Source organism: Limanda limanda, chromosome 12, assembly GCF_963576545.1.
Source record: "Limanda limanda chromosome 12, fLimLim1.1, whole genome shotgun sequence".
Taxonomy (NCBI): domain Eukaryota; kingdom Metazoa; phylum Chordata; class Actinopteri; order Pleuronectiformes; family Pleuronectidae; genus Limanda; species Limanda limanda.
The window spans coordinates 10,177,203-10,202,101 of NC_083647.1; the positions used below are offsets into that span (position 1 = coordinate 10,177,203).

The 24,899-nt window shown below is 43.9% G+C and overlaps 1 protein-coding gene across 1 annotated transcript in view; it reads left to right on the forward strand.

Annotated features, from left to right (window-relative positions):
* col12a1a (collagen, type XII, alpha 1a) overlaps positions 1–24,899 on the forward strand; it is a 52,582-nt gene that overhangs the window by 18,799 nt on the left and 8,884 nt on the right. Inside the window, exons 17-49 of the mRNA XM_061082550.1 lie at positions 460–609; positions 691–810; positions 907–1,071; positions 1,177–1,323; positions 1,970–2,106; positions 2,826–2,955; positions 3,599–3,744; positions 4,198–4,327; positions 4,810–4,946; positions 6,063–6,192; positions 6,414–6,553; positions 6,761–6,900; positions 7,813–7,972; positions 11,263–11,392; positions 11,487–11,626; positions 11,716–11,845; positions 13,647–13,789; positions 14,973–15,102; positions 15,225–15,367; positions 15,476–15,605; positions 16,205–16,324; positions 16,422–16,568; positions 16,676–16,798; positions 16,919–17,059; positions 17,220–17,294; positions 17,388–17,527; positions 17,630–17,753; positions 17,852–17,995; positions 18,189–18,353; positions 18,548–18,586; positions 18,723–18,861; positions 19,621–19,763; positions 20,168–20,277. Of these exons, the coding sequence (XP_060938533.1) occupies positions 460–609; positions 691–810; positions 907–1,071; positions 1,177–1,323; positions 1,970–2,106; positions 2,826–2,955; positions 3,599–3,744; positions 4,198–4,327; positions 4,810–4,946; positions 6,063–6,192; positions 6,414–6,553; positions 6,761–6,900; positions 7,813–7,972; positions 11,263–11,392; positions 11,487–11,626; positions 11,716–11,845; positions 13,647–13,789; positions 14,973–15,102; positions 15,225–15,367; positions 15,476–15,605; positions 16,205–16,324; positions 16,422–16,568; positions 16,676–16,798; positions 16,919–17,059; positions 17,220–17,294; positions 17,388–17,527; positions 17,630–17,753; positions 17,852–17,995; positions 18,189–18,353; positions 18,548–18,586; positions 18,723–18,861; positions 19,621–19,763; positions 20,168–20,277 (4,388 nt within the window). The remainder of the gene's footprint in view (positions 1–459; positions 610–690; positions 811–906; positions 1,072–1,176; positions 1,324–1,969; positions 2,107–2,825; positions 2,956–3,598; positions 3,745–4,197; positions 4,328–4,809; positions 4,947–6,062; positions 6,193–6,413; positions 6,554–6,760; positions 6,901–7,812; positions 7,973–11,262; positions 11,393–11,486; positions 11,627–11,715; positions 11,846–13,646; positions 13,790–14,972; positions 15,103–15,224; positions 15,368–15,475; positions 15,606–16,204; positions 16,325–16,421; positions 16,569–16,675; positions 16,799–16,918; positions 17,060–17,219; positions 17,295–17,387; positions 17,528–17,629; positions 17,754–17,851; positions 17,996–18,188; positions 18,354–18,547; positions 18,587–18,722; positions 18,862–19,620; positions 19,764–20,167; positions 20,278–24,899) is intronic.

Sequence of the window (24,899 nt, forward strand, 5' to 3'; positions counted from 1 at the left end):
GTTGGAATATTACCCTGCAGCTCTGGAGAACACACTCATCCACTCTCCAGTGGAGGCCCCTTTGATATGTCATGGGCGTATTATTCCTAAATCTGCCCTAAGGGATGAACTAATGGATCCAAGATAAAGAAATACCTTCTCCACATGCCACAAGACAAGAAGATAATAATCAAGACACCTGGAGAAAAGTTATCTGATATGAATTCCTCTGTGAAGGAGAATATTAGTTTCTAATGATTTACTGCTTATACCTGGAGATGTGTGTTTAGGATTGTAGACATTTTTCTGATGTTCTTGACCTTTTTGATGTAATGAACTTTTCTTTCACTCTGCTCTTATACTCTCACATTTCTTTGAACACCTTCCACACCACTGTAATGCAGAACACTAATGATAGTTGAACTGCCGTACATCTTTCCCGTCCGTCACATGATGACACATTCCCTTCTGCCCGCTCAGATGTGAGGTGTAAGACCAATGCACAGGCCGACATTGTGCTTCTGGTGGATGGTTCATGGAGTATTGGACGTCTCAACTTCAAGACCATTCGTGCCTTCATCGCCCGTATGGTGGGAGTCTTTGACATCAGCCCCGATAGGGTCCAAATTGGTGGGTGTATCGGTCAACCGCTTACCACCAATAATATGAAATGGTCTTTTTGAGTTGGTCTAACAGGCGTTGTGTCTTCAGGTCTCGCTCAGTACAGTGGAGACCCCAAGACTGAATGGCACTTGGATGCTCACAGAACTCGGGACTCCCTCCTGGAAGCTGTGGCTAACCTGCCCTACAAAGGCGGAAACACCTTAACTGGTACTTCAATCTATTAAGTTCTAAAAGAGGCGGCACCATAGCTTATCTCTCTCACTTTGAAATCAGCCTGATGAGCGCATGTTGTCTCCATTGCAGGTATGGCTTTGAACTACATCCTCCAGAACAATTTCAAAGAGAACGTCGGGATGCGACCCAACGCTCGAAAGATCGGCGTGTTGATCACTGATGGCAAATCCCAGGACGACGTCATCCTCAACTCTCAGAACTTGCGTGATGACAACATTGAGCTGTATGCAGTCGGTAATGAAAATTCACACCCCTTTTTTTCGCATATTCATTAAATGACCTAAGATTTCCATGTGTGTCAAGCTACTAATCGCTATCGACTTAATCACTGCGGACTAGGTGTGAAGAATGCTGACGAGAACGAGTTGAGGTCCATTGCCACTGATCCGGATGAAATTCACATGTACAACGTGGCTGACTTCTCCTTCCTGTTGGACATCGTGGACAATCTTACAGACAACCTCTGTAACAGTGTCAAGGGACCAGGTATGGATGGGATTAAATAGTGAATAATATCAATAATTTCACACTGGAATCGTCAACGCCAACTGCTCTGATCCCAGACAGTTTGGTATGCGGTGTAAACGTATATCATCCCAAACGCACAGACAGTTTAATGTCTGGCCCACCATGGTAGGCAACTCTAAAAGCTAAAAAGCAGCTGAGCTCTTAAAAATTATTGCAGATCTGTTATTTTCTTCTTCCACTGATATTCCTGCCTCTGTGGAATAGGAATTTGTCTGCTCCTTAATCAAATCAAATGATTAGTACTGGGGAACCTCTTGGAGGATGCGACTTTAGTCTCATTCCATAATGTCACTTTCCTCGGTCTGTCCATTGCTGCAGTTCATCCCCTCAGCCTCTGTGATGTCACATGATATCACAATGATGTGTAACTATTGGCTGGACTATTGAAGAGGTGTTTCTGATGCTTCAGGGACAGTGTTTTCTCTGGGGGAGAAGAGATCCTTTCCTTTAACATTTGTATAAAAGAAAGGAAACTGTAGTTTATGGGTATAAAGATGACTTTTGCATTAAAAGGAAGAAAGATCCAATATAACAAATGTATAATGATCACTCTGATGGCCCATACTTCAATTTCTCTCTTTCTGTACCAACACCTGAATAGGAGGAGCACCGGCTTCTCCTACTGATCTTGTGACGTCCGAGGTGACACACCAGTCCTTCAGAGCCTCCTGGACCGCTCCTGATGGCCCAGTGGAGAGTTACCGAGTGGAGTACATGACTGTGTCAGGACAGCCACTGCAGGTAAATCTTATTCCATAACGTGCTACAACTCCCAAACAACGTCTTCCATTCCATTTACAGAAAGATGAGCAGTATGCGTAGCTCATCTTCCTGTGTGGGTATTTATGGGAATCTCCATTGGGACGTCTATCCAGCCTCCTGTTTGTGTTGGCGTCTTGCTGCGTTGGTGTCTAATTACATTACGATCTGACTTGGGCCAAGGAAACAAAAACACACAGCTCTCAGTTGAGAAGATTAGAAAGCAAATAATGACATCATGAGTGATAGCGTTGTTGGCCAGCAGGGTCTTGGCTCCACAATGTGTGGCGAGATACGTTTTTGGTGTCTTAATTTCATTACAGTTGTTTGTTTTTGTCCAGCTCCCAGGGTTTTAAAAGTGAACACAGTTGATGAAGTTTTATTATTGTTTATGCATCTGGGATTGAAGCACATGTTGAGATTTAGCTCAGTAGAAATTGGTCAAAGGGCTTTCTGGTTTTAATCGGAACGCTCGTAGTGAATCCGGTAATCAGATAGAGCTTTTGATTATTTTGCTACTAAATGAATTATCGCTCCTCCAACAAAAACATTGGCTTTTATTTTGAGACAGTATCTGCAGACATGTTAACTTCATCAAAAAGGTTTAGACTCTTGATAGTTCTGTGCAGAAACACATCGCAGAGGAAAACTACAGCTCGCTACTGCAGCTACATTCATCTAACTCCTCCTTTTGTCAATAGGTGGTCGTGGACGGCACTGAGACCACGGTGGTCCTCCGCCAACTCAACCCTCTGACCCAGTACCTGGTCAATGTCTACGCCGTCTTCGGAGAGTATAGCAGCGAGCCTCTTAAAGGAACTGAGACCACATGTAAGTCTTCTCTTTTTGACTTACTTCTCAGCCATCGTTAATGGAATATAAACCGCCTAAAATAATGTCTTTAAAAATTACAATATCACATCCGCCAATGCCAAACTGTCCCCTTGAATTCAATCAAACAAGATTTTTTTCAACATCCCTGATTTTTACCAGGGAATTTCGTGAAAATCAAAAGATAATAAAAAAAAAAAAAAAAAAAAAAAACACGCCCTATTCACACAATGTTAAGAAAAAAAGTAGTTAAAATTCACGGATGCGCCCATCTATACCAATCTGTACCGAAATATCATGGGTTCTTTCTGGGCCCATGTCCCCTCCATACATCAAGTTTCGTGGAATGTGTTCCATGGTTTTGCGTAATGCTGCTGAAGTAAACAAGCTAACAAACCAACCCACCAAAAAACAAGAGCTGTTTCACCTTTGCTCTCTCAAATAACAGATACATAATAGTGTTACATAACAGCTATAAAATCACCAATAAAACAGCATTGATTTTAGAGTGTGATTGACAAAAATAAGCCTGAGAAACTGTCTGAAGTACAAGAAAACAAGGAAAAAGAAATCTGAACATCTACAGTTTGTATTCCTGTGAGCACATATGTGTGTGTTTAACATAATTGCCTGGTTTTTTCAGTGCCCCTGAGTGCCGTGAGGAGGATGGACATTTACAATGAACAGGTCACCACCATGCAGGTGAGGTGGGAGCGGGCAGCCGGCGCCACGGGCTACATGCTGCTCTACAGCGCCATCAACGCCACAGAGCCCACCCTCGAGCAGGAGGTAAGAGAGAGGCATGCAGCCAATCACCTGTGAATATGATGTGTTTACACGTGGAGGAAAAAGCACACGCATTCGTAAACACGCTGCTACATGGGACCAAACGCAACTTGCTGTCAGCGTTTTTTGGACAAAACGCAGATGTCACACACTGAAATACCACATTACAAAGCGGCCAGTGTATGCCTCACCATTCAGCAGACAAGGCAGGAGGGACAACACAGAGGAACACTGTTAGTCACAAAGTTGTAGGCGAGCCATGAGCTCACTCTGCAAAGGGAACATCATCATTTGTTCATGAGGTGTCAAACCCAGTGGGTCCCGACCGGATTCAGCAACAGATCGTTTGTCTCAATTTTCTTGTCCAAATGTTTCTCTCCATGACAGTGAGCGGTCCCTGTTGTCCGCCTCCCCTCTGACCTCATGTTGTCTGTTTGGTCTGCTTTCCCCTTGCAGATCCGAGTGGGAGGAGATACGACTGATGTCCAGCTGGTGAAGTTGCTCCCCAACACGGCCTACACGCTGTCCCTCTTCGCCATGCACGGAGAATCAGCCAGCGAACCACTGACCAAGCAGGGAGTCACGCGTATGTGCTCACTCAATCACAAGTTGATTTCATTGAATACAAGTTTTCAGAGGGGCTTTACGTGAGAATAGGAATGTCTTTTTTACTGACTCCTGCCAGTGAGTCTGGTAAGATGTACAGAAAATGTCCAGATCAGGCCATGTGAGGGTGCAGGAGGAAAATGATGATGAAAAAGAGGAGCTATACAGCTAGAACGTTTGATGCCTGTGTTCATATGCTTTAGACAAAAACATGTGATTTCCACGACAGAACTTATACATCATGTTCTGTATGGTCCACCCGGGCACCCCCCCTTGCCTGAAGTGGCAATATGTGAAAAGCAAACTTTTCGGAAAATGTGTCTGAAAGCAGCTTATATGTTTATCGGTGATGCCTGATGTGTCGGGGCCACTCTGACCTCAGGACTGTCTTCATTCATTCATTCGTTGATATAAATATCAACCTGTCCAGAGACTAACACTGACCTTCTGCTCCTCCTTCAGTGCCCCTACCACCTGCAGGCGAACTCAGGGTTCGTGATGTCACCCACAGCACCTTGTGGCTTTTCTGGGATGCTGCTCCTGGTCTTGTTCGCAAGTACATCATTACGTACAAGGCTGAGGACGGAGATCCTAAAGAGGTTAGTTCAGTTCCACTATTGTTGCTTTCCATTCCTCACGTCCCTAAACCCATTAAAACATATGTAACAGGCTGTTAGCAGCCAATGTTTTACCAATCCATTTCCTACATAATTACGACAATGAGACTGTTCTAATGTGTGTTTGAGCCATTTGGTTTGATAGCAATGAACTTCTATAGATATTCTTTTGATTATTCCTTCAAAGTTTTGGCCTGGACCACATAATGCAGACTGCAGCTGTCAGGGGGGGGCGGGGGCATCAGGGAATATTCTCGAGTCCAGAATAGATCATGAAACTATCAGAACTTGGTCCCTCATGGTGAGGGATTAAAGAGCGGTTTTGGTGGTTGTAGAGATTGAGGATTGGGCTACGGCAGCAAACTCTTAACATCTGTCGTTTGCCATTTCCTTAGCCATAAATCAGATTGAGGCGATCCTCAAAATTATTTTGGTGGAAACACACATGTGAAAGTGACTCATGTGCTGAGGATGTGATTGTCAGAAGTTGCCCATAGTTGTAGAACATCACGTCTGACCTTTATATTAAGTGATAGAGCCCAATAACTGACAGTATTACCCCCCAAAGCACAGGCTGAAGCCCTATGCATGCTTTTATGGTTCTGAGAGACAAATTAAGGGTCTGTTTATAATGAAAATAAGAGTGCAAACAATCACACAGGCATACAGCAGGTGGTATTGGTATTGAAAAAGATTCCCTCAAGTTTTATTTCTCGAGGATCAGCTAATAAAACCTAATGGAATCTAGAGCAGTAAAAGCAGTGTGGTATTTCCTGGTATTCAGTCAAGTTCTGCAGCTTGTTATTGTTTGTTGAGTATTTTATTTGTTTCCCAATTTCCTCTGGATCAAGCACATTTAATACCTTCTGGTCAAGTTTCCAACCAAGTCTTATTTGGTGAATATTATCGCCGTCGCCAAAGCTCCTGGAAACGCACACTGAGAACGGAATTAGAGTTTCACAAGACCTGGCAAACATCGGTCTGAGGAGGAAAACATATGGAGTCTTTTCTACTTTTAAATAGCATAAAGAACTCTGTGTATTTTTATATTGATTTGATAAAAAATGTATATAAAAAAACGTGTTGAATTGCTCACAGCTGGAAGTCGGAGGAGATGTGACCACCAGACAACTGGACAACCTGATGTCACAGACCGAGTATGGTTTGACTGTTACTCCGATCTATGACGAGGGCGCTGGACAGCCAATGCTGGGAGACGCAGTCACAGGTAAGAGCGAAAACTATTATAACTAGGGCAGTGTCCGTTCTGAACCTGCCTGTTTGGAATGGGCTGTTTGCTTAGGCTGTGTTAATGCTAGTTGCAGTTCTCTAGATATGTTAGCCACATACAGACAGACAGACAAAGATTTTTAGTGTTATACTACGATGGCAAAGTGGATGTGGAATCGCAGTGATCATAACTAACTCTCTCCCCCTCCTTCTCTGCAGATGTGGTTCCTGCCCCGAAGAATCTACGATTGTCAGAGGTTACCATGACAAGCTTCAGGGCCACCTGGGACCATGGAGCCCCCGATGTCGCTCTGTATCGCATCGGCTGGACCAAGAAGGGAGACCCCAACTTCCAATATGTAAGAGAAAAGCAGCTGTGCCCCAGATGTTTACATTTGCAATAAATCTAACATATAATAACAATAATTACAATAACAAAGAGTTTTATGATGAGTCCCACAGAAAAAACCCAGACTGCTGCACCAATCGAATTATGTTTTGTTTGCTTTGGATAAAGTTGTAGCCAAGCACCTTCCCACGTACTCTGTCTATGTTTTCTTCATCAGTCCATTCTCAACAACGACGAGACGACCCACGTCCTGGAGAACCTGGAGCCAGACACGCCCTATGATGTGACGGTCACCGCCATCTACCCAGACGAATCAGAGAGCGAGGATCTGATGGGCACTGAGAGAACATGTAAGATCTAGCAGCTCTGTGACGACTCTTATCCTGTTTTTGTCAGCTCTTTGACAGAATCAGTGTTGACTCCTGACCCAAGGCAATAACATGATTTAACTTTTGATTTTACCTTCTGTAAAAATGCTGAGTGACATGTTTAGTGAAGGGTACGACCATTATGCCTTTCTATTTCTGCCTCTTTAGTGCGCAGACGAGTTGGTCCCCCAAGTAAGTATGTTTGTGGTAAAGCAAGAAGATGCTTTTCCTTTCAAGCAAAGAAAGCATGTTTAATCGTGTTATGTATCATCCATGTGGTCATAAGCTATGCTGTTCATTGGACAAGCATCATTTCATCATCAACCCATCCACTGCTCCAATGGTTTTACAGCTGATACATCTGTTTCATCGTGTGTTTGTCTGTCCTCATCCGTTTGTCCCAATGTTCAACCCACGGCTGTTCATTACTGTGTTCTTACTCAGAACACTGGATTTCAATTGTGCATGCCTTGCAAAACAGAGATTTGAATCCCTGTTCTTGCAGCCCATTCCATCATCCATCATCTGTTCCACCATCCATCCATCAATCCATTCATTGCCTTCATTCATGCATTAATCAGTCCATTCATCCATCCATCAATCCATGGCTGTTCAACAGAATTCATCCCTTCAGAAAAGACAAAACCCCAGAGGTGGATTGTCTTTTCTTCTCTTAAAGCAACAGTCCTTGATACAAATGAGACAGACCTGCTGTGTTATAGGATGAGAAGTAAATGAAGTTATATTTCAATGAAGTGAATCATTCAAGACTAAGAATACACAGCTGAACACAGACTGACCAAAATATCAAGGACAGCGTCTTTAAGAGAATTTTTTATGGAAATCCATGGAGTGAGTGCGCTTATGACAGATTAACATGGTTGTAATTGCGATATGTGTGTGTGTGCGTGCATTTTCCAGCCCCCAATGCACCTCCCACCGACCTTGTTGTGTTCAACGAAACCACCACCAGTATGAACGCCAGGTGGAGTCCAGTTCCAGGTCGCGTCCAGAACTACAAGATCACGTATGTCCCCACAGCTGGAGGCAGGACCCAGACAGTAAGTCTCACAACAGACCAACAGAGAGACACCAGTACACAGCACATTGGTACTGCTTTGTGTAGAATTTTGAATAAATATCGTTCCCGCGTATGCATGTCATTGGACTGTGGGAGGAAGCCAGAGTACCACCTGGAGAGCATGCAAACTCCACATGACTTTTCATGCCGTTGATATAATCTGACTGTTTTTCAGTAAAGAGTGCAAATTAGCCACCTTGTGTTACTTTTCAAGTGGGGATCTTGAAAGCACTAGCAACAAAATCTCAATTGTATTATCTATCAAGAGAACTCCAGTTGGTTGGAAATACAGAATACCAGCTGAAGGAAGAGGATTAATGTCAATAAATGTCAAAGTATGGTATTGTAAACCTACTTTAATTCAAAAGGTCAGTAAATCTGATCGGGTAAATGCTGAAACATTTGCACATCTCGATTAAATATTTCCTTCATTAGCAACGCCAGTAAGCTTTAAGGCTACTTACTCCTGTGTCTTACTCCTTGTCCTCTTACCTGGACTTCACTCTCGCATTACTTGGCCAAACAAACGATGCTAACTCAGTCAGTGGATTTGTTCTTTCCTCCAGAGCAGCTTTGCCTCAGAGAAATATACACTTAGCTAAACATCTGCTACTGGTATTGCATTATTTTAGTTTATTCTAAGTCAAATCTCTTAATCTGTTGTTTGGAAATAGGGGCATTAATGTGGACAAAACCCCTTCCTAGTTTTTTCTCAGTATTTCCCGACGCTGCAGAAAGTCTCCTGCTGGTCATACATTTTTGGCTGGTCATACAAAAGTCTTTTTTGGAAAAGACAGCTGAATGTTTGGTTTCAATTTGCTGTCAGACATTTCTGATCGCTTCCACGCGCAAGACTTAAAAGCTGGACTCTAGAGAGTGCTGGAAGGCATTTTTGCACAAGCTCTTAAACAAGGTTGCGGCCTGATAGTCACACTGACCCCTTAAATCAATGTTGAATGTTCCATCCAACTTTAGCGGCTATATTTCACCCTCAATGTGAGGAGATGAGATAAAATGTTAGCGTCTGATAATTTGACAGCTTAGTTGGGAGACTGTGAACAGATACTTATGAGATCAAACCTTTCTCTGCACTGGGCTGTAATGGTCCACATGCAGCGTGTGCTATTTGATCAGCTGTGGAAAGCTGTGACATGGAATGCGTGTGCCAAGTCAGGTCAGTGTATTTTAATGAGGATTGTGTTTAGAGTGCTGCACAAAGCCACTGTGCTCACAAACCTCTTTCTTCAATGCTTATTTTTTAATAAAGCCCAGATGGCAGGTAACATATGTAATAGTGGAGAAGGCAGGTACAATTTATAGCACAGTAGGATACTTAGGGATCTATTAAAAAAGAACAGAGCCATGTAGTAACCAACAACATTCATGGATTCTAGATTGACTAATGAATCACCAACCTTGCAGGTAGAGAGAAAAAGAGGTGATACACATTGTGCGAAGTGTATCTGCTCTCCATTCATATGCAGATAGCTGGTAATAGAGATTAGCCAAACTGTTGTCTGGACCTAAAACAACAACAAAAAGCATCACTGCTTGTATTTTGTGTGGCGAAACCTTTGACTCCTGTGATAAAGAAGCTAGTCGGACTGGGTATGGCAAAGGGAGGAAGCTGTCTTCGCCCAGATATCCACAATCTACACAGGAAGCCCCAAAATATCGTCTGTTGCCCCCAGAGGCTAATTTGTCCTCAGACGTAAGTCGATGGGCTCAGAGATTGAGAACAGACAAACCAAACAGTGGCTCCAGCAAGGGCCATTACCAGATGGCCACCATAGGTTAGGGGAGGGCTACTCAGTTGGTTTGATTCATGCCAGAAAGTCGTACACACTGGCCCTTGGAGCTAATTTGATGTACTTATTCACTCAGTCGTTTTGTGCAATATTCAGCTTTAGTTCAGCTGGTGTTACGCGGCTCATTTGTTGGCCATTAGTTTCTCTTTTACCACAAGATGGAATTTTTTCCACTTCAGCTCTTGATGACATGTAAATGTGTTGATTGTAAGGCTGATATCAGAGTGAAAGGTTGATGGAAAACTGGAGGATAGCCAGCTAATACTAGCCAGATCTTTTTGCTTTACTGTCAGGATTCCAACAAGGGCAGCTAGCCCAGGCTGTTTTGCATTACTTTGTCTGTTTTGGGGAATTTCTGACGCACATGTTGCACATGTTTTGAACAAGAAGACTATCGGGCCAAAGGATCAAACGTCTGTCTTTGGGTTTTTTTTTAATTTCATTGTCGATAAAAATAATCAATCAGTTGATTGAGAAAGCTTAAGAGAACTGACTCATGCAAACGCACTCCCAAATCTCTTTTTTAATTCTATCTGCAGTCCTTATGGCTCAAGCCAAAAGCAATATTGTAAATTCATCACCAGTCATGGCTCCTAATGACAAGACATCCTGCTGTTTTAGCTATCAGCGTACACATTTACCTTGGCCAGTGTGCTGGCGACTCACCCTGTCCAAAAACAGTCAAAGCATTCCTCCTCTGATATGTTGACAGTCCGGTAGCTCTCCGGTAGAATTCTTTCCATCAAGTTAGTGTCATCAATTCAAGGAACACATGGAGAGTGGTTTAACTTTTTATCCCAGTCAAAACAAATCAAATATCTTTTCCTTGATAGCTGCAGATGGTTTGATGATGGAGGTATTGTACAGTCGATGATGGAAATGTAAAAAAGCTTGAGAAAGAAAAATTAACTGACTAACTAAACTAGTCAACTATTGTTTAAGTATCTAAATCCATTATGTATCCAAATTATCACCAAGTGTAAACATACACTTTACAGCATCGTTAACATTACCTCAACATAACTCAACAGTCCCCTTAGGAAACCACATTTAAATTCCCTATAGATCCAGATTTATATTTGGATCCTACACACATTAATAAATATCAGTTCCCTAAACATGTCTGATCATTTCTCAGACCATTTAGATCCATATATTACTCTGGGGGATTTCAATGAAAATGTAAAAAAAAAAAAAAAAGATTGAGTTGAGGAAAGTGATCAAACCTTCCTGGATCTGCTCCTTTGTCCAGATCCAATCCAAAATGTAATTACTTCTTCCTTGGCTGGTACCCGACCTTTCCATAAAGCTTTGTGAAAAATTGGTTCAATATTTTTTTGCCTTTATCCAGGTAAAAGTCAAATAAACAAACAAACAGCAATGAAAACACAACTTCCTTGGCATAGGTAATAATAGAGTTATGCAGCCAGTGAGGCTAACTTGTCCTCTCTTCACTAACTAGACCCAGGTTGGAGGAAAGAAGACCACTCTCCTGCTTCCCAAGCTGACCCCTGACACCGAATACGACATCACTGTGGTGGCTGTCTACGCCGGAGGAGTCAGCGAAGGGCTCAATGGTGTCGGAAAGACCAGTAAGTTCTCTTTCACCAAAGATCATCAAGTCATAAAAGCTTTGGTATCTTATGTCCCCAATGTTAAGTGTATCATACCTTTATCTTACCTCAGAACCTCTGGGTGGCGTTCGGAACCTGCAGGTCACTGACCCCACCACCAGCACATTGAATGTCAAGTGGGAGGCTGCTGAGGGCAACGTTCGTCAGTACCGGATCTTCTATGTTCCTGCAGCTGGGGGAGAGGAGGAGATGGTGAGCCGGAGAGGAGCTTTACACCAGGCATAGAGCGTCCCCTCTTCTCAAACACAAACTGATGCTCTCCTTGTTGTTACTCTATCCAGGTGCAGGTATCAGGCAGCACTTACAGCAATGTGCTGAAGAACCTGCAGTCCGATACTGTCTACACTGTCACTGTGGTTCCTGTCTACCCCGCTGGCGAGGGGAAACGCATGTCGGAGAACGGCAAAACATGTAAGCACTGCATGCATATGGTCAATGGATGAGTGGATGAGAAGTTAGTCAAGAGATCTATCCTGGGACGTTTAGATGCAGTGGAGACGACCTTAGAAGACAGATTTGAGGGGTTTAGGAGAGCGCACGCAGACTTTGAAGAGATTGACAGCAGCAATTTTTTCATTCATGTCTGTCCAGAATGAACCCACTGGCTTCAGCTGCTGGCTTTGCCGATTCCTCAGACACCTAAAAACAAAAGGCAGCCGGTCGTTTCTAATTTATTTCATTACATCATTCCAGGCGTTTTTGATTCTTTGACCAAACGCCGTCCATGCACACTCAATCAACACCTTGCATGTAAAACATAACTTAGAACATAATAACGACAGCGCTCAGCTCCGTCAGCTGCAGTGAGTTTAAAGAGCAGCAATTTTATTTGTCATTTTTCTCCCACCGATTCAAACCGCCAACCTCTGCCGGGAATGAGTCAGCATTTTGCGGGGGTGATTGCGCAGGAAGGAATTCCTCCGGGTTGGCCGAGCTATAATGGTGTCTCCTCTCTCTTTACCGAAATGTTCTCCATTTATAGGTTGGAGAGGAGGGTCGTGGTTGAGATAATGGGGGGAATCGGGGAGGGGGGGGACCCATTGAGTAATTGGCTCCCCTTTGGGAAAAAGAAACAAGGGGTGGGGGTGGGGGTTAGAAATGAATGAAGAGCATTATATGTTTTATGGCTCTCAACTTGCTTGGCTGGGGTCATGCTCCATGGCTGCTACTGTTACCCCCACTTTCCCTTCCGTGGCAATGATGCCTCATGTTAATCGGCCTTTTCCTGGACGCATTACCCAACAACTCTTGTACAGTATGTACAGTACATCAGAGCACACTGACCTCGTAGCATTGTTTCCTCGGTTGAAATTACATTTATCCTCATTTTACCCTCTTTGACGAAGGATCACACTCCCACCACTTGAGCTCTACCATCGAAAAGTCACCGATAGTTAATTGTTCCTCCAAGTTCAAAGCAGCTCCCTGGGCAACAGTGAAACTTTAACAGTACGGATGCTCGCTAACTGCGTTTGGCCCACTGCGTTTTTCTCCCCCTTTGCATTTATAGGTTTATAATGGGGAGCAGCACAAAGCCTCTAAACATCTGCTTTGGCTTTTTTAGAAGGCAAGCTTCACACGGGGCCACACAGATCCCTTGTGTATCCGTTTCATTAACCTGTAGGGCGTTGACAGGAAGTTTCCTGTTAATAGCTGTTGTGTTAAATAAAGCCTTTAACTGCTACGAGTATTGTTCGAGTGTTTTTATTGAAACATTCTCATGTATTCATTGGGCTACTGGCTGTCTGCACAACTAGACCATGTTTTTTCAGTTGAGACAAAGAACGGCAGCACTACTATTCAGGAGTTTCACAACAGTTACATGCAGAGTCTTGTAAGTGCTGAGAAGCTCCACAGGATAAAAAAGCCTCTATAATAGAGCGAAACTAAGAATACGTGTATTTGTATAGTGGTATTATGAGTGTTTTAGAGAACCTAACTGAAAAATCTCTCTCTGTTTCTGTCTCCTGTCTCTGATCTCATCCTTCCTCTCCATCTATCTGTCCAATCTGCACCAACCACTCATGTCCTCGACCTTTCACCTCACCTTGTCATCAACCTTTCCTCTCTGTCCACACTCCCTGTCATCACTCTTCTCACCACTTTGCACCCTTTATTTTTTACCTGTCACCCTACCTTGACCCTCACCCGGACCTTTCGCCTCCTCACCATTACTTCTGCCTCTAACCATCCGACATTCCTGGCTCGGCAGTGGAGCGAAGCCCCGTCAGAAACATCCAGGTTTTCAACCCCACCACCAACACTCTGAACGTTCGCTGGGAGGCTGCCACTGGCCCAGTCCTGCAGTACCGGGTGGTCTACGCACCTCTGACCGGCGCCAAACCCTCTGAGTCGGTGAGTTTCCATCGCTGCGTGGGCAGAAGTGTAGTTTAGCATATGTTGTATGCATGTAAAGAAAACACATTAAAAGCATACAATATGAAAACACAGACACTGAGGGATCCACGAGGAAAGAGGGTGGAGGTGTGAGCACATGTGGCACAAAGAGGAACCCACTTGGGCAGCTTTTACAGTTCACCATGTGTCATTAAGAATTAAAGAGCCTCATCCTGAACTATTAAAAGCAAATCATCAGTCTGTTCGCCAAATGGTGCATGTGTGCAGCGGAATTCTTTTCATTAACAGACGGATGAAGTTCCGAACGAAAGCATTAAACCATTAATTAGAGCGGATTCCTTAATTACAACTACTGTTCTCGACACGGTATGTGGCATCTGGCACCAGTGTGCCCACATCTTCACGTGTGAAGGACTTCTGGCTCGACAACTTTTGAAGTTTTGCCAGTGAGCCTGCACCGTTAGGAACAGTTTCTACATTGGGACCCTAATAACATGCTCTTTGAAGAGTGAGGCATTCTCCAGTTTATTGATAGAGACATGCTCTCTGCCTCTATCCCTATTGGTTCACACATTTATGGCAGACTCAAACCTTTTCCCTGCCAAGAGCCACCGATATGCATAATTGGCAATGTGGCATTTGTCAGTGGGCACCATCACATGTAACACCATATGGAGATCAGCAGCATGAATTACCCACTTAGTTTTATACTGAGACTCTCATGCACATCAGTATGTTTTTAATCAGGAAAGATGGCAGCAGATATAAAGTTACTCTATCAAAAGAGAACAGAAATAGACGGCCAGACATTGATCCATTTACATGAAAACATGGTGAACAGATTCATCCAACAGTCTGAAGGTCTGACACACATATGGCGCTACTCCTCACACGTAACCCCAATGCACAGGTTCTCCCTTTCTGTCGAAACCCCCAGCAGCAGCAGCACAAATCCAAACATCAAAAGAATTTCTGGCTCTTCCTTTCACTTTCTGCTGACAGCAAGAGGCTGCAGGGAAACAGGCAGCTGTTAGAGGGAGTGTGCAACACAAGCAGCTTTCAGAGGAAAAGGAATGGGGGATGTACCCACATTATCTTTGTCTAATTTGACTGATCTGAACGTGGTTTACATATACACACAGCTGTGTTAGTTCCTGACACGTTTAGTGCCTCTGTGCAGGTTTTGGTGCCAGGAACCACCACCACTGCCTTGCTGCAGCAGCTGATCCCAGACACAGACTACAATGTCGGGGTGGTCGCCCTGTACAGCGATGGCGAAGGACCCACCATCAGCGACAGTGGAAAGACAAGTAAGAACCTGGGATAGTACCATCTAAATGCCCTATGCATCATGCTTCCTATAGAGTATAAATCCAGAATAAATGTTTGGAATTCATCGAAAACGAACCTTTGTTCTTGCTCCCACACTCAGCGCCCCGCAGTGGCCCAAGGAACATGCTCGTGTTCGACCCCACCACCACGACCCTCTCTGTGAGCTGGGAACATGCCGATGGCCCTGTCACTCAATACCGCATCACCTACGCCCAGACCACAGGAGACCCCATCGAGGAATTTGTAAGCAGATGTATAATAAATGGTTTTGTGACCATAGTCCAAAGTGATGACTAACACTTACCCAGATATGCTCTGGATTCTTAACGTGGCCTGTCTTTTCTCTTTTAGACCACGGTGACAGGAAACAGAAACAACGTGGTCCTGCAGAACCTTGACCCAGACACGCCTTACAACATCAAAGTGACCGCCATCTATGCTGATGGACCAGGAGGAGAGCTGGAAGGAGATGGACGCACAGGTACAAACTGCTCCATCCTCACAACCACAAGAGTGTTGCATTTGTGCATCTTTTAAACTGATACAGATTCTAGTTAAATACATGAAATCAAGCATAAATGACTCATGCTTATTAAAGATATCACACACACACACACACACATGAACTTACAATAGTGCTGAATAAAATCTGAATAGACTGATCCACTGATTAGGATCTTAAGTCATTGCAGCTGAAATGGAATAAGTGAAATTCTTGATGTTTGCCAGAGAATCATAAAATGGCTGCATTCCACTCAGGGATAAATCATACTTGGAGTGCCGGCCAATGTCTTACTCAATTTTGCCTTTTTGAAGAAACAAAATCCTATTAAATATTGTAATGCTGCTCCCCGCCTTGAGGCGGCTTTTTTCCCCCCACCACAATATCTCTGATGTGTGTGAAGTGTTATTACCCTCTTGATCACACACTGATATATTGTACCCATAATTCAAAATCCATAAACAGGCTCTGATACAGTAATTACCCTGCTGACAGCTCAATAGCGGCAAATAAAATGAAATTAAAAAGGACCTGCAGCCATTCCAGTGAACTGAAGCTTTGTTAACTGTTTCTCACAGTCGGCATGCTCGGCCCCAGGAACCTTCGCGTGTCGGATGAGTGGTACACACGCTTCAGGGTGGCCTGGGACGCCGCCCCATCCAGGGTCACCGGATACAAGCTGATCTACCAGCCTGAGGGTACGCACTTGTTTTTAATTAATCATAATTTTTTGAGTGGGGAAGATGATTTATAAGCCGTTACATGTAATGATGACATTTTTATGCTTCTTCCCAGGCTCTGATGAGTCCATGGAGACGTTTGTTGGAGACGTGACCTCCTATCAACTGAACAGCCTGAAACCTGGAACCACCTACGACCTGAAAGTGCTGGCACAGTACAGCACAGGCCTCAGTGGACCTTTGATTGGTCAAGGCACCACTTGTAAGTTGATGATGCTAGGATCTATTCTCGTGTACATAAAGGTGTTTAATTGGCCAAAGGAGAAATACGTGTCTGTGCTAATGGCCACAATGCATGCTTCCTTTCAGTGTACCTGAACGTCACAGACCTGACCACTTACAACGTTGGCTACGACAATTTCTGCATCCGCTGGGCCCCCCACAGAGCAGCGACCTCCTACAGGCTCAAAGTCAATCCTTATGACGGTAAGCGTGGAACTCAATGACATCTTGAAGAGGCCGTGTCGAATCAGACGGTAAATATTTTGAAATACTCCAAGCTGGAGCTGTCTGACGTGGATTTTTTTTCCTCTCCTCCAGCCTCCAAGAAAGGAGCTCAGGAAATCACAGTACGAGGCTCTGAGAGCAGCTACTGCTTCGAAGGCTTGTCCCCCGACACCCTCTACAATGCCACGGTGTACACCCAAACCCCCAACCTGGAGGGACCCGGAGTGAGCGTCAAGGAGAGGACATGTAAGATCACATTTTCCAGTAACACTAATGTATGAGAGAATGGTAAAAAGTCCTGGAACTTAGGTTTTTTTTGGGGGGCACTATATGAATATCTCCTCACCTGTTACAGTATAATACATCCTAGTAAGTCTTTTGCATTTGTCTGTATTTTATTTTGCAGTGGTCAAACCCACAGAGGTGCCGACAGAGCCTCCCACTCCCCCTGCACCAGGAACGGTCCCCCCTGCGCTCGACGGTTAGTAGAACTTTGACATTTTGACAAAATAATAACTCGTACTTCTAAGTTGACATCATTTTTCATATTAACACCCTTGTATCTGTGCCACAGTGTGCAAAGGTGCCAAGGCAGACCTGGTCTTCCTCATCGACGGCTCCTGGAGTATTGGAGACGATAGCTTCAACAAGGTCATCCAGTTTGTCATGAGCATGACCGGAGCGTTTGACGTCATCAGCTCTTCTGGCATGCAGGTCAGCAGGAATCTCGTCTTTTTCTTTCCAGTGACATTTGTCTCTCCATAGATGTTTAAAAAGAAATAAAATGAATTCACCTATTGTTTGTCTTTTGAACAGGTCTCATTCGTGCAGTTCAGCGATGACGCCAAGACAGAGTTCAAACTGAATACCTACCAGGACAAGGGCGTGGCGCTCTCAGCTCTGCAGTCTGTCCGCTACCGAGGAGGAAACACCAAGACAGGTACGCCCTGAAGAGTTGGCACCTCTAACTCCACGTTTCCATCTCGATTGGTCTGTTCCCTGATGTCTCGCTCTCTCTGTTCCCTTTTCTTCACGCAGGCGTGGCTCTGAAGCATGTTTATGAGAAGGTGTTCACCTCGGACAGCGGCATGAGGAGGAACGTCCCCAAGGTGCTGGTGGTGGTCACAGACGGACGCTCCCAGGATGAGGTCAAGAAGAGCGCAGAGAAACTGCAGCATTCAGGTCTGTGTGGAGCTGTTTATCATTATCTTTATATGTGTTTATACATTACATATGTACAATATCACACATATGTCATGTTTCCTATAAGTTGTGGCAGATTTATTAAACTCTTGTTAAAAACAGCCAACGGTTATTGGAAGTAGTACAACGATATTAATTTTTTTCTGTGTGTGTGTGTGTGGTTCCCCCACAGGCTACAGTGTGTTTGTTGTGGGAGTTGCCGATGTCGACATCTCAGAGTTGAGACTTATCGGCAGCAAGCCCAGCGAGAGACATGTGTTTGTGGTGGACGATTACGACGCCTTTGCCAAGATCCAGGACAACCTGATCACCTTCATCTGTGAAACGGCCACTTCCAGTAAGACAGAGATCCATCTATTAAAACAACTCTGTGGTTTTCGTATATGTCTGCATGAGTGCGTCTGCAGATGTTACAAGAAGCTCAATAATTGATCCATTGCCAGAGAAAATGCCAAAAGTGAAATCAATCAAATTCCCTAAACTGTAATCGGTTCCAACTCCAAATAACATCTCTACATCTACCTGTTTCAGCTTGCCCTCTTATCTACATCAATGGATTCACCACACCTGGTAAGCATAAAACCTCTCCATGAAACATACACATTAACTTGTCCTGCACAGAGTCTGCTGGCATTACCAAACTATAATTATAATATTCTCTTCAGGGTCAACATGACTAATGTGTCTTTTTTTCGATCCCCTCCAGGCTTCAGGATGCTGGAGGCTTTCAACATCACAGACCGGTCGTTCGCCGGCATGAACGGCGTGTCCATGGAGCCGGGCTCCTTCAACAGCTACATCGCCTACAGGCTGCACAAGGATTCCTTCTTGAACCAGCCCACCAAGTAAGAGCTGGAGGCTGAATAATATATGTGTTTGGGTGTTTTTGTGTCTCTGTGTGTGTGTGTGTGTGTACAACAGAGGGAGTGTGAGTCTCACTCTACACATATCCCCAGCCTATTGGCCTCATCTCCTGTGCGCAATAATGGTGCTTGACCCACAGTAATTATTCATAATCATGTTCATTCGCCTCTGTAGTCAGAGGGGTTTCCCTTCTCCCCTTTGGCACTGAGCCGACAGCTATTTGTTGTTGCAGCATGTGGAATATGGGGTGCAAGCATTTAAAAGTCTCCTGGACCGGGTCGCTCGTCCCTCCGATTGGAGCCGACATAGCAGCCCTGGGTGAGGTGCTCTGTCTCTTTGTTAGATCACCATTTACGTGGTGTTAGGCAGAGTATCCAAAGCTCTTCAGCATACTTGGTTAATATGTTTATAATGATGCGTATTTTGCGTGCGTGGGAACAGCTGTTGACTAATGTGCACAAACGGAAACACTTGGAACTGCAGCAAAAAAAGGAGAGGGGACAGAAAATGCTTTCAATATGTGGTCAATTTTTGCAAGGCCACAGGGAAAACTGGCAACCAGTTCCAGCTTCTGCAGCCAGCGTGACACACTGGCTGCTGAATCACTGCGCCCGAGATTTCATGCTTGTGCTATTAATTTCTAACAGGTGATGTTTTCCGACTGCAAGTGTAATGAGGGCACAGCTCTGTCTCATGACACCTCATGATGTATGTTTGTTTGTTTTTTCTAACTCTAACAGGGAGATCCATCCGGAGGGTCTTCCCCCATCGTACACCATCATCCTGCTCTTCCGCCTGCTGCCTGACACAGGCTCTGAGCCTTTTGATATCTGGCAGATTGCAGGCAAAAACAACAACCCCGAGGTCGGGGTCACCGTCAACCGTAAGCCACCCATCATGGATCAGTGCTCAGCTGGAGGGGGGGAAGTTGCTTTAGCTGACCCAACGTAAACACAGCAACGTGCACAGTTTATTTACCAACTTGTGCTCCAGTCTTTTTTCTATTTAACTTATTAACAGAACATTGCAGTGTATTGACCTGGGCCAGATTTGGTAGGCCGGACATAGAAAGCCTGCATTTTCAACTTTTTCTTGTCATACATTTCTAGCACACATGGTAAATGCATGCACTTAATCACAGCCATGGACCTAATCCCTCCAGGCCTCCTCTTCCTCCCTCTCCTCCCTCCACAACCATGTGTTCTCTGCTGTTCCATCCCTACTTTGCGTGCCACCGCGTCGTAACGCACTGTCAGGAATTCATCAAGGACTCCTTTCTCTTTTCAGCTTCCAGCAAAACAATCACGTTCTACAACAAGGACACCCGAGGAGAGATCCAGAAAGCCACGTTTAATGAGGAGAAAGTGAAGCAGGTTTTCCATGGGAGCTTCCACAAGGTAAACACAGAGCATGATTTCCTAAAGAGAAAGGGTGCTGTGTGCACCACATAGTGATATCATTAAAGTTTGGCTTAGACAGGAAAGACTGATCTGATTGTCCTTTATTGATCCTTTTGTACACATTGTGTTGTTTTGACTCTTTTTACTTCCTTCACAATTATTGCTTTTAAATATGTCTGTGAGTGACTTCTATATCTTATATGATTCCGCTTATTTACCCTTTAATGGGGGATTTTCTTATCTCTATTCAAGACCGTGGTCTTTCAGTTTGAGAACAGGTCCTGCTGATTTCAAGTTCAGATTTTGAAACGCCTTCACTCAAAATTCTGCGCTTGCACTCAAATAGTCCCTGCTTGTGCTTAGATTTGCCCTGCTTTCACTCAGATATTTAGTTGCTTGCTCTTAGATTTCCTGCGCTCCAGCTTCAGCTCTTCTCCTCATGCTCAGGCTGCTTCTGTATCCATGTGAAACGTCTGCTATTGGATTTGATATTTAATGCGCTTGGATTGTTTTATGCAATAAGTCTGTCAAAGTTCCCCAACTAATGCTAGGTGTAGTGTTGACCAAGGAAAGTTTCCCACCCTCGTTGTGGCTGTGTTTGCTTTACTTCTTTGAGAGTCCCGTACAGGTGGTTCCTTTACTCGGCCTCCGGGAGCACAGGAAATCCGTCTAAGCATAAAAATATCTGAGTGCAAACACAGTTTGAGCACAAGCAGAGATAATCTATGCACAAGCAGGGGCTATTTAAGTGCAAGCAAAGGATTTTGAGTGACCTTACAAAATCTGAATTCAATTAATAAGTCCTGCTCTAAAAATGAAAGACCATGCTCTGAGTTACGAAAATACCTCAGTACTTTTAATGCCAATGCCATGTTGCTGCAGCGTGTTACTTGTCACAGGTTTTCTGCGCTCCGACTCAGACTGCAGTCAAACTGGGCCTTGCACCTTTTTTACGATATGACATTAAGCTTTGTTATTTTTAAGACCGCAGGCAGTTCCTCTGATAAATGGGCTGTGGAGCCTATAAATTATTTTAAGGTGACATTGGAGGGAAATGCTGATACCTCAGCCACCCAGCGTAATGTGAAGACTGTTACAGTTACCTACGGAGGTCTGACTGCATCAGGACAAGTCTGCTCCGAACTGGATTGCATTTGTATGTGGCTTCGGCTTGAGTTGGGTTCAAGAATGTCCTGAAGCATTCTTGAACTCAACAAGTCGAAACAAGTCGCCTTATTTTTCATGAAATAAGCAGATTTTATTCGATCTTCTTTACTCTCATGGTATTTCTGCCTCTCGTGCAAGAAAGTTAGATTGAACTATCTCAGGGGAGAGCCGACTTAAAGATTAATTATCAGCTGCTCTCAAAACCTCTGATCTAATTTAAAAGAACCACCGACAATGGTGTTATTGTTTTGCAAGCTCTTTGTTTCTCCCGAGTGGCTTAACCACCAAATCAGGCCCACATTGCCAAGCTGGAAACTGTGATAAACAGCATTTGTATGGTATGGATTCTCCTGGGGCCGCAGTGAGAGGTAAAAAGAGGCATCCAATGCCTTCAAGTCCAACTCAAAGCAGCTGAGAATATAAAACATCCTCTGTTGTGTTCCACCACAGCAGGGTGTAGCGAGCAGAACAATGAGGGACAGTATATTTTCATACGGAGCTGGATCAACTTAAGATGCTGTATTCATCACTGGGGGAGAAATGGCTGGTTCCAATGTACTCTAAGTTACGTAGCATTGGATGCAGTTTGTTCCCAAGGACAGTATGCTCCTTATGTACTACACAGGTTCATTTCCCCCCTAATTCTAGTGTAATCCGAATGAATGACCCTATTCAATGCAGCAGGGTCTTATCCGGCATCAAAGTGCCCCCACTTCCTGACATTACAAATTGCAGATTTCTTTGGGACTGATGAGAGCAATAGATTGGCTCGTAGATCAGAGTGTTCTGTAAATGGATTTTTTGTTTGAGCATTTAGCATCCACACAAATAATTGTAGGGTAACTTCACAGATGAATGAGACCGTGGAAAATGTTGGGTCAGGTCTGGATGTACTGTAAATGACATCACTGCTGGTGCAGTTGGATAGCAGCTTGATCTGTGTGTGTGTGTGTTTGTGTTCGGTCAGACTGTGGCCATAGTGGAGACTGCAGTCTGAATATACACTGGGTGGCTAGTTTGTGGTGCGGTAGTTGGTGTTTCATGAGCTGGCAGATCCACAGCGGTCTACCTAGCTGCTCATTTGCTGGTCGGCTGAGTGAGTGCCACTGCAGTGGTGGTGTGTGTTTACATGTTGTCAAAGGTTTCCCGACACTTTGTCCATGGCTATTACAGAGTGACCGCAGTGTGTGTGTGTGTGTGTGTGTGTAGTATGTGTTTGTGCAGCTAGTCACTAACGAAAGTTGGGCTCACTGTCCATGTGTGAAGATAAAAACACATGTTGACCTTTAACCTTTAGGTGAACCAAGTGGAGCCTCAACTTAGGATCTTTTATCACTAAAATATCTATTGACATCTTTAGATGTATTGTTTTGAGTGAACAAAAGTCCCAAACCTAACAATATGCAATATATTAACAGAAATAAAATGTAGAAATAAAAGTTTTATTTGAATATAAAATAAAATAAAGAAGTCACTTCTGAGAAGTTGGAACAAATTTATTGCATGAATAAATTGTTGTCAACATGTTTTGTCACTGTCCTCGTTTCAGATTTAGTTTTTCACATAAACATCGATTTAGAAATTTGTCTGATGCTTGATAGAAGTTAATTTGTAATTTTAAGATTCAGTAACTATTTGTAATGCACTGCTAAACACTAATGCGTCAGCTTCAAGATTTAGCTTCTCTACAGAGTAACTGCAGAGGTCGAGGTCTGCTCCTGACGAACATGTGGGAAAGCTCTCAGCGATGACTTGAGCAGATGCTGTAGCTCACTACCCCACTGGGGAATCCCACCCCACACTGGACGGGTGGGAGTCTGTGGCAGAAACCTTCCTGTTAACCCAAGTGAAGAAGACATTTTCCATAAGCCACAGTGACTAGTCATGTGTTTGAGTTGTTGTCAAGTCACGGCTTCAATTTCCGTGCTGAAAAATGGACAACCCTGACTGTTCCTCGAGAAGTCTTGAACTCGGTCGTTCAAACTTTCCTTTCAGAGGCTCAGCAGGGAGGCCTGTGCCAGTATATGCACACACTAATTAAGACTGAGGGGGCGGGGGTGGGTGAATGAGGTTCTCCACAAAGCCAAAGCTCTCCTTGATGCTGGCCTAAAGCATGGTTTGCCAAAATGTCCAGTGACTGCTCTCTTTGTTCATCTGACATGCTGAAGTCTTTTCTCTGTGTCCTGGACAAGTGGACTTAGCTACCCAAACTAAAAGCCCACTGGAAATACAGGAAATTATGAATTAACTTAATAAACAGAGAGTGTCTGCTCACTCAATCTGTTTTAAAGAGAGGACTGACACCTGTGTATTAGTTTGTGCAAGAAATTAAGACTGTTGGGCCGTCAAGGTTGAGGATTACGAAAGGGCCAAGAAAAATAAAATCGAATCTGATAGAAATCATTGAAATGTGACAAGTGCATTAGAGCCAAGAGCCTGAAATCATATGTAGTGTTGACACAGGGAAGAACTGCTCTGTGTTAAGAATTGGATTAAATTGAATGGAAATTGTTGATCTGTGAGCACATCGCTGCAGAGCGACCAGATCATTCAACAGCACATATCATCATCTGAAGAAGCAGTAGACACCCAAGAGATCCTGATGTCTTATTTTCCAGTGACTGAAGTGTTTTTTATTGCGTTTACTTATTGGTCAGTGAGGTAATATACATATATGCTTATTATTTGCCCCCCCAGAAGATCCTCCAATGTTTTTCCGGTAAGCCCTAAAGAGCATCATGGTGTAATATATCCATGTCAAACCCCTGGGATAAAAGACACCCCTCTCCTCTTTGCGGTTCACCAGATAGTTTGTTCTGTTGCCAAGGAAGTCAAATGTGATTTTGTGATTGGTTGCCAAGAACTACGGCCGAGTCTGCGGTTGGTACGGGCTTTGTAGAGAGGAATGGTAGCTTCCTGACATAAAGAAAGCTTGTCTGACTGATGAGCAGGGGGGAAGTTTGCCACTGTGAAGGGGGAAAGTATGGAAAGTGTAGGACTTGTGTGATGGCACGCCGCAAAATGATATTGTTTCAAGATGTGGAGCCGGGTCCTCTGGACAGGAAACCTCACAATCTGGCACTTTGTCATCCCCTGTTGTTATACAATCACTGAAATGCCAACTCTTGTATATTTACCCTTTTTTAATAGTCCATTCATCTACAGAGGGTTCAAACGGCAACTGTTTGCCAAATCAGTAACCGCTCTGGGTAATATCAGAGCCTATAATTAACATGGGTCTGCAAAGACTAAACAAAACTGAAATCCTGCAATTATATGGAATAAATGATCAGCACCTTTTCTCAGACAACATGGTTTCAAAAGGCTCAGTTTCCAAAAGCTTGTTTTCAATTATGCCCCTTCCCGAATAGAGACAAACAACAAACCTTTTCCAAAGCTCCTGATCTCTTACAAGTCTTTGCCAAGTCATTGTGGTGTGTTTCATAAACGGA